At 45.5% G+C, this 14286-nt stretch overlaps 1 protein-coding gene across 1 annotated transcript in view; it reads right to left on the reverse strand.

Annotated features, from left to right (window-relative positions):
- Window positions 1–222: 222 nt before the first annotated feature.
- Window positions 223–14286, reverse strand: part of NOTCH3 (notch receptor 3) — a 60065-nt gene continuing 46001 nt past the window's right edge. Inside the window, exons 15-34 of the mRNA XM_083184916.1 lie at window positions 13834–13947; window positions 13381–13500; window positions 12782–12934; window positions 12464–12692; window positions 11612–11813; window positions 11038–11191; window positions 10765–10949; window positions 10544–10676; window positions 10111–10362; window positions 9826–9938; window positions 8903–9453; window positions 8136–8468; window positions 7707–7867; window positions 7385–7592; window positions 7224–7308; window positions 6205–6367; window positions 4676–4974; window positions 4381–4528; window positions 4076–4173; window positions 223–3419 (exon numbers count right to left, since the gene is read on the reverse strand). Coding sequence (XP_083041042.1) covers window positions 2139–3419; window positions 4076–4173; window positions 4381–4528; window positions 4676–4974; window positions 6205–6367; window positions 7224–7308; window positions 7385–7592; window positions 7707–7867; window positions 8136–8468; window positions 8903–9453; window positions 9826–9938; window positions 10111–10362; window positions 10544–10676; window positions 10765–10949; window positions 11038–11191; window positions 11612–11813; window positions 12464–12692; window positions 12782–12934; window positions 13381–13500; window positions 13834–13947 — 4982 coding nt within the window. The 3' untranslated portion in view covers window positions 223–2138. The remainder of the gene's footprint in view (window positions 3420–4075; window positions 4174–4380; window positions 4529–4675; window positions 4975–6204; window positions 6368–7223; window positions 7309–7384; window positions 7593–7706; window positions 7868–8135; window positions 8469–8902; window positions 9454–9825; window positions 9939–10110; window positions 10363–10543; window positions 10677–10764; window positions 10950–11037; window positions 11192–11611; window positions 11814–12463; window positions 12693–12781; window positions 12935–13380; window positions 13501–13833; window positions 13948–14286) is intronic.

Raw genomic sequence — 14286 nt, forward strand, 5'->3', positions numbered from 1 at the left:
AAATTCACTTAGAATTTGCCATAATTGGTAGAAGAAAAATAAAAACCAAATATTTCATTGACTGCATTATTTTGTTTTTAATGAATTAGGCACTTTACATGAAAATTCTGGATAGGTTTATATACAAAGTATAATGCTACATGATTTTTTTTAATTATTTTATTATTTCTTTAAAAAAAGACATTATGTCATGAGTAATAAAATATACATATTGTTGATTAATAAAAAATATCTAACATTGTTCTATTAATTAAGTTTTTTGTGTGTATAAAAACCCTCAGCATGAATGTTAACAAAGGCATTTTTGGTCATAAGAAATATAAAACTGAATATATATATATATATATATATATATATATATATATATATATATATATATATATATATTATTTAACAGGCAAAACAAAGCAACCAATGGGTCTGTGGGATTGGCAGTGCGGAAGAAAATGCTCAGTAGGCCAAATTTATTCCTTTAAAAAAATATTATCTTTTTTTGTTTTACCTGTGACCACACCACCCTACACTCATGACTTACACAAAGGGTATGCCTAGGTATCAAACAGTGCCACCTTATGGCCATATTTCATATTACAGATTCTAAATTTACGAGTGTAATGCATTGAAGTTTTTTTAAATGGTTTTTGGAGAGGAAAAACCCTCTCAGCGTCTAATGATGCAGGCAGTTATTAGACTGAAATTAAGGCATAAAAATATCTATTACATTTGCAAGGCAGTTAAAATTATACACAAAATTGCTTATCTAGATATGCGCATTTATATATATATATATGTATTTATACCACAGTATAAATAAAGTATATTTTGTGGTGCATGAAAATTCTTAATGCTTGGTCCAAAAAATGGATTCTTTTTATCCGTGTCATCTCAGTTGCAAAGAAAGAAGATTAATTGTTTCTATGTATACCCAGTACACAAAAAAAATATATATTTAAATATATATATATATATGGCTACAGCCTAAATTATACAATTTAAGTATTACAAAGTTGGTAACACCAAAAGGTCTTCCCCAGCAAGCAAGGGGCTTTTTATGTAAAGAAAAAAAATTATGTAAATGCTTCAAGTTTTATCATGAAATCTGAAGCAATTCATACATTTTTTAGTTACGGAAAGGCGGCCAAATTTCATTTAAACGCGCCCAGAATTTAACCTCTTCTCGTTTACTTCCTCTTAACTTTATTCCTGAAGAAGAAATATTGCCCAGAAATTAGCAAGAAATTTAAGACTGATAAAATATACATATTTCGGGAGCAAAATAGCAACTTTTTGTCTGTTTTTAGAAAGAATTTGTCAAAAAGAAAAATATTTAACATAAAATTGTACAATAAAAATGCTCTACAATGTGTAACTGGGAAAACATTTACCCATTGTGAAACGAAAGTAAAAATCATGTTAAAAAGATATATGAGTGACAATTCCTTTCTAATATAAAAAGTGTGCGTATCCATAGTCTTTTTGTCTGCAAAAGATTTTAGACGTCATGGCGAATTCCGTACCATTTTGTGCTTTCACACAGTCAAGGCAGTTCTTTAAAAAATGTGAAACAAAGGGTTGAACAGAACTTTACCTCATATATAAAAAGTCTATCTAAAGTCATATAATTAACCCCAAAAGTGGAGCAGCACAGGGCAGTGATAATAGCTTAATGAGCAGGGAACCAACAGTCTTAGATTGTAACCTTTTTTTCTTTGCAAATAACACGATTTTCACCTGCAGAAAGAAAAGTGCAGTCTTTTTCCTTCAAAAAAAAAAAAAATGCTAAGAAAATAAAGTCTTTACAAAATAATAATAGAAAAAATTATATATAATGTTTCCCGTTGTAGATAAAGTTTTTCTTCATGGTCCCGTCATAAAACATTCTTTACTTTATATAAAAAAAAAAAAAAAAAAAAAAAAAATCACTTGAGACATTCTGTGTTTCGTAGCACAAGTGGAGATTTAAACACTGTACAAGTTCAGGATAAAGTAGAAAAATAAAAAAGTTCATAGCAGGCAAATAAGCCACAATTAAAAAAAAAAAAATTGTAAAAAAGGAAATGTAAAAAAAAAACAAAAAACGATTGCAGAATAGAAATCGTATGAGGACAACTACAAAACAACGATGGGCCTTAAGCAGATCAAGCAAACACTTGCATATTGTTGGCTTGCTCAGGTAAGTGAGATGTCTGCCCATGTGAACTCCCCACTACAACAGGGCTAGGGGTGGCATCTGACCACTCAGACACTGAGTGAGGTGATGGGCTGGACCATTGCTCCGGGGACTCTGGAGAGGGAGTCAGGTAGGGGTGCTCACTGGGCATGTGCAGGTAGTGTTTAGGGGTTTCTTCTTGAGAAGGTGCGAAGGTTTGCTGAGAGGGTACAGGCCCAGATGGCGGTGTCTGGATGATGCCTTCTCTGGCTACACTCTGCTGTTTAAAGTAGTTTCCTTCAGTAGGGGTAAGAGGCTGAGCTGATCGGTCGGACACATGTGGCATGCTCTGCTGTCTTAGGTGAGCGGTGTTGGGGGCTATAGGGCCCATCTGACACTGCTGCTCCATAGACATCTTCACAGGACTCTGCATTGCCATCTGATTCTGCAACATCAAGACTTGATGAGCATGCAGCTGGTGTAAGTTGGGGACAGAGCCAGCAGGAGCCCCTACCATTACATTACGTACGGCATGTGAAGGGTTCACAGTGTTCTGCCATGCAAAGGACATATTGCCTGGGTTCAACATACCAATATTTAAACCATTCACAACACAGCTTGGTGTGCACTGTAATGGCACTCTACCTTGCAGAGCCAACATTGTGCCCCCTTGGGACTCTCCAATCTCATTTAAACGTGCCAAGGACACAGCAAAAGGCCCTTCCATGAGCCCATTCACAAGAGGAGTAGAGGGCACGGACAGGGAGCCAAGGTGAAAAGTGCCCGGGGCTGCCATTGCTGGGGAGCCAGGATTGGCACTGTAAGCACGTGGTGAATCAAGGGAGTCTACAGGTGACAGGGTAACCGAGCTCTCCATCAGCCCTCCACTGCCAGGAGGACAGTCAAGAGACAGCTTCTTATTTCTGCTCTTTGCTTCCTTAGATTCTCCCCGGCTGAGACTGGCTCCAGCTTTGGCACTTGTGCGGCGGCTTTTCTTGCCTTGTGGCGTCTGCTTCATGTTGCCCATGTATCCGTTGGGAGGGCAGAGAAGAGGCGACATGGTGTGTCCACCCATGGTCCCCTGGGAACCTCTAACAGTGTTGTGTTCCTCCAGAAGCTGAACAATGTCGTGGTGCAGTCTCTCCTGCGCTATGTCTCGGGGAAGTCTGTCCATGTGGTCGGTGATCTCCCGGTTGGCGTAGTGGTCAAGTAGAACTTTAGCCGCCTCGTAACTCCCTTCTCGGGCAGCGAGGAATAACGGTGTTTCCTCCTGGAAGATGAAACCACATTGCAGGTTAATAAATAGTGACATCACTCTCTAGTTGCTGTAGCACTAAAGGGGAAGAGTGGCCAGTAATAAAAACTTCTAACCAGTGAAAGTGGAGCTGTTACCCATAACCAAATTTCTATCATTCTAAAGAATGTGTTTGATAAATAAGAACATTATATGCCTGGTTGCCATGGGCACACAGCCACTTTTTATGTGGGACATCTCACTTGCACAATGTTGGCATGATTGATGACATTGTGCCTTGTGTGCACACTTTTGCGTACTCCCGTGGGTCACGTGTCCTCTTCCAGTCCGCTCTGCTGCATGGGTCAACTGGAAGATGTTGCATGCGACCCAATGTAATGAAAGATTGAAGAAGATTTGTTCTGTCATTCCTTACATCGGGCTGGTGTGTATGGGCAATGGAGAATCGCCAAAGGCAGGTGTAAATCAAGACCATTTACGCACATATACATCATTGGATACGGACATTAAAGATAGTAGGTGGCCCACAAAATGGCTGCCTTCACAGGATGTAGAACAGACAACATAAAAATCATATAGTTTTTGACACAGTAACTTCTCACACAGTTCAATTCCAGCCACCAAATAGATTGTGTTACGACTATAGACATGCATCCCCCACATGTGCTCACCTTGCTGTCCTGCATGTCTTTGTTGGCGCCATTCTTTAAAAGTGCCAGGGCCGCTTCAATGTTGTTCACTGCGGCTGCCCAGTGCAATGCGGACTTGCCTACAGAAAAAAAATAATAGGTCAAAAGATCTTACCAAAGAGGTCTCAGACAACCACTTCACATGGCTGCGCAGTCTATTTCTACTGTCAATTCTGGGCCACGCACCAGGATCGAATGCGACAAGACATGATGCTATTTGCACTTAATTGCTATCGATTTTTGACTATCTAGTAGTCTAGTAGGGGGGGGGGGGGGGGCACACTAACCAAGTTCATCCACAGAATTGACATCAGCGTGGCAAGCTATTAGTTCTTCCACCATCCCTTCCACTGCCAATCGGGCAGCCAAGATGAGTGCTGTGGACCCATCGCCCATCCGAGCGTCTAAGTCTGTGGATCGGTTCCGGATAAGGATCTGCACAAAGGAGGGAATTGCGTTACGATCAGCAGACTGTGTGCAACAGACAGATACATTTTAAGTCAGCAAAGAATCTCTGGAAAAGGTAATGCCAGAAAACGGCCCAACCGATCTGCACAAACTACATTTGTAGCTTCAACTTGCCTGGAAGACTCCTTGGGCATCAGCAGCCACAGCCGCGTGTAGTGGGGTGCGGCCTGTATTATCCTGAGCATTGGGGTCAGCTCCGGCATCGAGCAGTCTTTTAGCGGCATCTGCTCGGGCATAGCGCGCTGCAAGGTGTAGAGCAGTCTCGCCTGTCCGGTCAGTCTGAGCCCCAAGAGAAGCCCCTTGGCAGATTAAATCAGCGATAGCAGAGACTTCACCCTCCTCCTCCTCTTCCTGAGACTCTGGCTCCAGCCCACCTCCCAGGAAGGAAGCCAGCATGAGCGGGGTGAATCCATCTACCAGATAGAAGACAGAACCATGGTAACCTGGCTTCCAGAGAAATAAACAACTCACACAGTACTGGCGGCACTACAGTAAAGTACTGGCGGCACTACAGTAAAGTACTGGCGGCACTACAGTAAAGTACTGGCGGCATCACCGTTCTCTAGAGGAGAATATGAGCAACCAATTCAAAGGCAAAACTGGGGTCAGTGCTGGAAATGTAAGCATGGACTATACTACTCCGCTGATAACTAGGATAATGGTTTTATTATTCCAATTGTGAAATTACCTTAATGCTTAAGGATTCGTGTAGGAGCAATGATACTAATACGATGTTTCGCTAAGCAGCTGAGCCCCAGCCAGGGTACAATTTATAAATGAAAGGTCAACTGAGTAAGGAAGTTTCAGTGCTGGAAGGGAAAGGTCTCTTAATGATATATACACAACTGCCTGCTTTGTTCTTCAATGAATGGATCTGCACGAAGGTCTTTAGAACTCTTTAATGTCAGCTACAATGAAGACAATGGCACTTTTGTGAATTCCGGGCTTTGCCGAGAGATGGCCACCTATTATCAGTGCTGAGCCTGTGCAGAAACTAGCACCATTATTGTGTATTAGCAGACCCAACCGGGGAGGCGTGGTCTGCTTTATGACATCATAACCAGAATAAGAGCTCACTTTGCCTAGGTCACCTGTCTAACCCCAGCTTTGTGCCTTATAGATGGGACATGGGAAGATTATTTGTACCTCCAATCCCTAAACACAGCAATGCCCCCAGAGAACGCCACTGAAACACATTAGGGGGTGTTAAGTGCAAGGCTCTACGGTGCCCCGGGACCGCCATATACTCAACTGAAGCGGTTGCTAGACAGGGCATGCCACACGACGCATGTATATCGATATTGTGCTTATTACAGTGACCAGAGCTCACATTGTACATAGGTGCATATTGACATATGGACTGTAATAACTAATCACATTGAATGTGCAGCCCCAAATGTGGGTATTGCACGTATGCAGAGTTTACACAGCACCAGACCTAATGTCATAATTAGAAGCACACACTCATGCCAGCAATATCTGTTGGTGTAAGAGATACAGGTGGGATGAGGTCCGCTACAGTGCTGCACTAACAATCACTAGATCCGCAAAGTTTCCTGCATCAGCCCCATACTGTCTGCATATGAAACATCTATGTGATGGGAAGTGTATGGTCCAGTAGCATCAGTGGCTTATATCCTCACCTGGCCCTCTCACATTCACATCCATCCCGTCACACTCATAGTCTCCCTGAGGGGGTGTCAATGCCGTAGCTGGGGGAAGTCTAATGTCAGCAGCTGCCAAATGGTGCTGAGTCCACGGGCGTGGGTCCACGGGATCCTGGCGACAGGGAGACAGCTCTTCTGACTGTGAATGAAGATAAAGACAACTAGATTTAGGCTGGGGCCACACATTAACCACTTCGGTGGTGTACCCGGGAATTTCTCTGGCAGCGCTGTAGGATCGGGCTCTCCCAAAAAATTTCCAGGCATGCCACTGATTAGTAGGTGTGTGCTAATGGTGCCTCCAGCTGTGCATCACTGGCGCACCACCATCTGCAAGCACACCTCCCCACTGTCGCTCACCTCAGAGTCCCACCTCTCCACCCGGATCACAGCTGCCACCCACTGCCATATGCAGCAGCCCCGCTCGAGTATTCGGGGGCCACTCAGGACGAACACATGAATGAACTAGCACGCCCGAGAGCACCCAAGTGCGTCCGAGCTCCCCGATCGACTGTGAACAGCTAAAGCCAGCAGCAGCCCCAGGGGAGCAGGGGCTGCTGGAGACCAGCAGCTCAGCTGCAGCTTGAGTGGTGAGTATTTCTGGGGCAGGACAAACCTGCCCTGGTAAGTTGTCCTGCCTGAGGAAAACCCAACACTCAAGGGGTTAATGTTTGAGTGGGTCCCGGTGAACAGCAGGAATGTGGCTTTTATAAGCCATATATATTGTTTTGGCCAGATCATGCAGAACAGAACCTGACCACTGCCGACTGAATTTCAAGTACAACACATTGCGGCAGTGAAATTTATGTGTTCTTCTGGAAATGCGGTCGAGCACCCATCATGTCCAACCGCAGCATGCTGCGGTTGAACCTGGTGATCGCAGCCCGGCAGCATAGGTGCTTTTATGCAGAACCCGGGACCCGCAATGTGTGGCCCCAGCCGAATGCACCATTTTTATATTGATCAGGTGGTGTCCTATTCACATAAAATGTATTTACCTTCAGTCTCTTGGTCTCGGGACAGTCAGTTTCTGTCCAGTCCTCAGATGGGTCCTCCATGAGACGCTCCGCCTTGGCAATGTTCCTGAAGAGAGACGTATAGGGTGAGTATGGTAACAACAAGATGGAGCCACAACCAAAGGACCTGTCCCAATTCTTACTTAAGACCAAGGGCATCTTGTCCCACTGGCTCCCTGCGGTCTCTTTCCTTCTTCAAGATGAATCCTTCTGGAAACCACAGTGTGCTATGGGCTCTCTTCCTACGAGACACCAGGACACCCAACACTCCCACAACCAAGACCAGCAAACCGGCTACTCCCACTAGCGGCAGAAGATGGAACGGCGATGGTTCGTCCTCAATTTTATCACCTGTGAAGAGATCCAATTGATTTCACCATATAACCAATGTGCCCAGAAATATTAGTGGATCTACCCCATCTACATTGTTAACTGCACGATAACTCACCCCCCAACCCTGCTTACCGTGCACAGATATGATTGGATAAGGAAAGTGCAGTCGCTCTACAGCGCTCAGTGCAGCCAGGTAGTCCGCAGCATTCTTTGCATCGGGGAAACACTCAGACTGTTCTTTGTCCACCGGTCTCATACACAAGCGATTATCAATTTCCAGCAACACCTCAGACCTGTCCGAAGGCAAAACATGCATTCATCAGCTAACCAGTCCAACCAAATTATGTAATATGCCAATCCACACTTTCCAGAAGATGAATCTGCATCCTATATATGCTATATTTTTAGAAAAAGGACAGAATGGTGTAAAGGGGTTTTCAAGAAAATTTCCTCAACAGTCAATGGTTACGCCCCCTTCAGGCTATGGGTGCAAATACAGTTTCCTTCTTCCATATGTTACAGCCATAACCATATCGTAAGGATGCGCAACACTCTACTTACCCTATGATGTCACTGTCCAGCTCTCTCCTCACCCGTCTCTCTGCCGCTTGGCTCTTCCGGTATGGCTTGATTAAGTATTTTCCATCTTTGTCCACACGGAACCGCAGAGCGGTGCGTAGGATGGCACTGAGTCTCTGCAAGAAGGCCTTGCTTTCTTTTAGCAGTTCCTCTGGTGGTAGCAGCACCACTATAACCAGCACTCCATCTGCCAGCTTTTCCCCGTCTGGGCCTCCGGCACAGTCCAGCCCGTCCCAGCCGCATTCCTCGGAGTTACAACCCTGATCACAGCGGCCATCTCCATAATGATCCCTGCAGTACTGTTCATAGACCGGGCTGGGGAAGGAAAAGGAAAAAAGGTGGGATATAAATATTGATATCTATGATAAGTTAGCAAGGGGTCTGTATACATTCAGTCTGCAGCTCGCTATGACTCAGGCTTCCCTATTGGTCCTCTGATCCAGTCAGATTGCCATACACTAGTGTCTAGTTAGACAGTTCTGGCTACAGTAATGGCTCCTCCTTAATCTTTGATTTTTCCCATAAACTGTTCCATGTCATTCTTTTTGACCCAGATTTGTGTTACTATGATATGTCTGCCACTGAATTCATCTTTCTCAATCTGCTACCCTGTCAGTTCTTCCCTAGCACCTCCTCAGTACTCCCCTACATAACCTCTTTCCCACCAGTTCTGCTGCTACATCAGTTCCTTCCCTGACATTTCCAGATCAGTCTCATTCATCCAGACTTCATTCTCATATGGTCCTTACTTGCAGCTCCGCTCGCTCCTATCCCGACAGTCAAAGTTATCATAGAGGCAGCCGGCTGACGCACATTCCGGATCACACCGAGAGTTGTTGAACAGGACGCGGCAGCCTTGCCATGGACAGTTCTTCCATGGGTCATCTATGCTCAAGGCACAATCTCCACCATCCCACCGACATTCCACAGAGTTGCATTCACGGTCACAACGACCATCTCCAATTTTTCCTAAGCATTGTGCAGGGACACACTCTGGAGCTTGAGTGGGGATGGGAAATTGAGGAAGAAGTGTCTCACACCGGGGTCCAGCTAGGTTAGGGGGACACTGGCAGGAGAAATATGGAAACTTGGCAGACGGGAGGCACAGAGCACCATTTTGGCATGGGGAACGGGAACAAGGTAAAGGAAAAGCGGTGGTGTTCACGGTTGGTTGGCAATCCACACCAGGTGGGCATACACAGCGAGGACCCTGAGGTATCTGGAAACAAGTGGAACCAGAAGGACAGGACACATCCTTGCAGGTAATCAGGGTGCGCTCACACGAGGGTCCAGAATAACCCTATTAAAAAAACAAAGATAACCTCAATTTTAGTTCCCAGACAGCGTATGTACGAATCAGTCCTATGGTCGTCACAAACTGAAATAGCCAGGTCTACAAAACATCTTATCCAAAATTATTCCTGTAAGACATGCCTCTTCACTATTGTACTGTGAGAGGAAGGCTCAGGAATAAGGAGTAAGAGAAGTCACACAATGGAAACTGAACCCATAATCTTTACAAGCAGACTTACCAACACCATGAAAATCATTAATAACCTTTTATGTATACTTTTATCCCTTAATATAAGGTATGGCATCCTAAATATGACACATACAATATAAACCTGGAGACACAAGTTTGGAGGAAGCATAATAATATGGAAATGCTTACCGGGGTACAGCGGCAGGTGTACCCAAGAGGGGTATTTACGGTTACGCGGCAGACGCCTTTATTTTGGCAAGGCCGGGACTCGCACGTATTCACCACACTCTGGCAGTGCCGTCCTGGAAGAGAGAGTACATAAAGGTCTATTCACTCCATCAGAACAAAGATTGGTTCATTTCATACACTTGAGCCTTCCCATCTGTGTGGACGAGTTACTCACTGAATACTGAACATACTACATGCACCGTTACTAATCTTCCCACAGTCAATTGGTCTGATCGCCGCCCTTACCGGTATAGCCGTTCTTGCAGATGCACTGATAGTCATTGGCCATCTGGACACAGTCCCGGGTGTTATGGGCAACACAAGGGCCAGGCAAGCACTCGTTGATGTCACCCTCACACCTCTCGCCGGTGTAGCCAGGAGGGCAGTTGCAGCGGTAGCCCCCTACTTTATCCACACAGGTTCCATTGTTTAGACATTTGGGTTGCCCAGGATTAATGAAGGTAGAACAGTCGTCCTCATTGATCTCACAAAGCACACCTGCAGGAGAGGGAGAGGTTATGAGTGGGTATAGGGGAGAACGGAAGACATCACACAGGAGAGTCCCTCCAAAATCACAATGGAACTTTCCATCTGCAGTAACTTGTTGCCATGGGCAACACACCACAGAGTGTTGTTTAAAAAGCATAAAAATAAAAAAGAAAGCATAAAAACCACCTACCAAGGGTTCCCGGGGGACAGGCACAGATATAGCGCCCAACCAGGTCAATACAGGTCCCTCCATTCTGACATGGGTAAGACTGGCACTCATTTATGTCAATTTCACAGTTCGTTCCTTCATATCCGGCTGGGCACTGCAAAGGGATAAATGACAAAGTAAGCAACATAAGGTATGCACTATACACACCGACAGGATCCTTCTGCCCCTTACACCTCACTCACCTCACAAACATAGCCGCCAAGGTAGCTGTGACAGGAGCCTCCGTTAAGGCAGGGATCTGGCTCACACTGATTGATAGGGCTTTCACAGTAACTGCCTGTGTAGCCGCCTCTGCAGAAACACTTATGAGAGTTCCCAGTATTCATGCAGGTGCCCCCGGCCTCACACAGCTGGTCTACACGTACACCTAGGGCAACAGAGAGGAATTTCAATGTGGCCTGTCACCGGTTATCAATGTACACCATACAATCCTACTGCACTTCTATGTCTCTTACCTCTCCTGCTCGCTGCCACGTCACAGGAGACGCGGGGCACGTCACAGTAACTTCCTGTCCATCCCGAATTACACTCGCAGCGAATAGAGGAGCCTATTTGTGTGCATCGGCCCCCATTCTGGCAGGGAGAGCGACGACAGAGATCCAGCAGATTCTACAATACAGCGAGATTACAAAAGTGTATGAGATCTCCAATATTGTTTTGTCCCAGCGGCTAAACATCTCACATCTGCAAATTCAGGAACAGAATGATTCTGGATCATTTCCGTGTCCTACAGAAGTAAAACACTAACCAGGGTTTCTGGCCCACCACTTCTTGGGTCCCTGGCCATCGTGGCAGCTACACAGCCTCATACGCTGTCTCTCAACAATCCTGTCCTTCAATGTTCCCCTCTGCCTCTCCAGTCTTACACCCCCTTCTACCTTGTGTTCCCTGCGCAGCTCAACACACGTCTTGCTGCATTATATTTATAGTTATTAACATGTTCTAACAAAATCCCCAAACCATGAGCAGACTGCCTTAACCTCCATTTGATAAAAGACAGTGTTCCAATCTAGTGGCAGTCTTCCTCACCTGACACTGCACTCCCGTGTATCCAGTTGGGCAGATACAGCGATAGGACTCAACCCTGTCCACGCACACCGCTCCATTCTGGCAGGGCCGGGAGGCGCACTCATCCACTTCGAGGTGGCAGTGACTTCCAGTGAAGCCTGAGCCGCAGGTGCAGGTGTAAGTGTTCACACCATCCACGCAGGTGCCTCCATTGAAACAAGAACTACAGTGAAGACATAAGACTAGTTTAGTACAGTGATGGCAGCCACCGTCAGGGAACAGACATTAAGTCTACGCACAGGACACATCCACAGTTACTGCTTGAGAAATGGTGACTGCTGACAATTATTTGGCTGCAAAAAATACTATAAACCGCTGACGCAATTACTGAAAATATTTACTGGATATTTATACAATTTGCATTTTCCATACTTTTTTCGTCAAACCATCTTTGGGCATTGCACATGCATTCACTACAGAATTAGCCTAGAACTGGGGTAGCCAACTCCAGTCCTCGAGAGCAACCAACAGTGCACGTTTTTCAGGTCTCCCCACAGAATCACAAGTGAAGTAATTAGCTCCACCTGTGGATCTTTTCAAATGTGTTAGTCAGTAATGAGTGCACCTGTGCAGCAGCTAGGTTGTCTGGAAAATTTGAACTGTTGGTAGCTCTCAAGGACTGGAGTTGGCTATCACTGGCCTAGAACATCTCCAAGCTACAGAATTTATGTTTAAGACCAGGCCCTCATACAGGAACGTTCTAGTCTCATTATAGGAGCCTGACTGCAATCAGGTGATTAAAACCCTACGGTGCATGGATTGACCTAAGAATTGCATCCTATCTCATTGGATCAGTAAAACTAGGAGTCCCACCTTTCTGTACAATCCTGTATGTTGGTCTCGCAAGCAGGCCCGGTGTACCCAGGAGCACAGACACACACATAGCTGTTGACATAGTCCTTGCAGGTGGCCCCGTTACGGCACGGGTTGCTGAGACATTCATTGATTTCATTGACGCATCTCAATCCGGTGAAACCAGGCTGGCAGGTGCAGAAGAAAGAGTTCACCCCATCCCTACAGGAACCACCATTGAGGCAGGGATCTAAGACGGATAAAGACAAAAACACAGCTTATAGCCCGTCCCAGGACGTAAAGTAGTTTTCCTCTACTTCTGATGCTTGAGTCACTCACTCGGGGCACAGTCATTAATATCAGTCTCACAGTCGGGCCCTGTGTATCCTGGTTTGCATGCACAGTTGTATCCTCCACGAAGATTTGAGCATTGTCCTCCATTTTGGCATGGGCTTCTGCCGCACTCATCCACGTCAATGTCACATGACTCCCCTGTAACCGCAAGAATGGCAATATTACCCAGAGTGCTATTCTCTAAGCTCATAATAAGTTAACAATCTATTTTACCCTTTACCCTGCATGCCAGGGTTGAGAATTTGCAGCTCGAGCAATAATCAAACAACTGCACATATGTGCACAGTATGCAGTGAGTGATTCGTCCACCCGAAGGCAGCGAGCAAGTGATTGACACCCTGCGGGCATTTGGGGATGTGTCGACGGCAATTTTTGGGCGTTCCACTGAAAACGCAGGCATCCCCTAGCCACTGAATTCATCAGCAGCCTCCTCCTTCCCATAGCCTTAGCAGTGCCAAGTGAGTCCTGCGGTCGGAATGGGTTTGTATGGTCAACCATAAGATGGTCGACATACAGGAAAGTCAATTTGTGGTCGACCATTCGATAAATAAATATAATCTGAAATGTTTGGAATTGCTACTCACCTTCCCAGCCAGGGGAACATTTACAGGAGTAGCTCTTGTAGTCTGCGGTAGGTCTGCAGATGCCGCCATTATGACAAGGCTCATGGTTGCAGGGGGCAAGTAGTGTCTCACATAACAGACCTTTAGCAGAAGACAGAAGATACACATTGTGCCATTAAACGATGGGACAGTGTTATTGGAAATACTACATTACTACAATAGCCCACTGCTGCTAATCACGCCATAGAACACTGTCACCTACACAGAGAAAGCAGCCATTTTGGCCTCAAACATTCATGTGATTGTGTATGCTGCATACCAAGTCACTAGAACTGGTCCTATCGCCAAGACTGCATTACTATTTGCTCCAATCTAAACAATGTCTCCATCCACCGGGAGTAACTGTGACAGAGGAAAGAGATACAGGAAGCTGCTCAGTATTCCCATATCTCATGAGGCAATGTTATTCCTTACCTGTATATGGTAGTGTGCACAGGCAGGTGAATCTGGCAAGGCCGTCCACACAGGTCCCTCCATTCAGGCAAGGTGCTGACGCGCACTCGTTAATATTAATCTGACACAAGTTACCTAAAGATAAAAAAGTTCTCTATAAGACAACTAGGTTAAAAACAAAATGATATTTTTTTAATTATTAATTTAAATCAGTCTTTATATTATTAAACATTCACCCACAGCCACACAAGAGAACTGTGAAGTCCCGTACAGACGTGGCGACTCGGCTACTTAGCTAAGCTTCAGCACGATCGCTCAGCACCCAGACCAGGTGTCCCACGATGCACCTGCTATGCTTTGTGCTGAGCGGGGCTTTGCCTATTTTTAATAGACAAAGCCCCACGATCTAGGGTTCCCTACAGGCGACAGTGGTGAGCGGGACCGCACATCGCCATGGATGCAGGGCATACGTGC

The sequence above is a fragment of the Crinia signifera genome, chromosome 4, assembly GCF_055691185.1.
Source record: "Crinia signifera chromosome 4, ASM5569118v1, whole genome shotgun sequence".
NCBI lineage: Eukaryota > Metazoa > Chordata > Amphibia > Anura > Myobatrachidae > Crinia > Crinia signifera.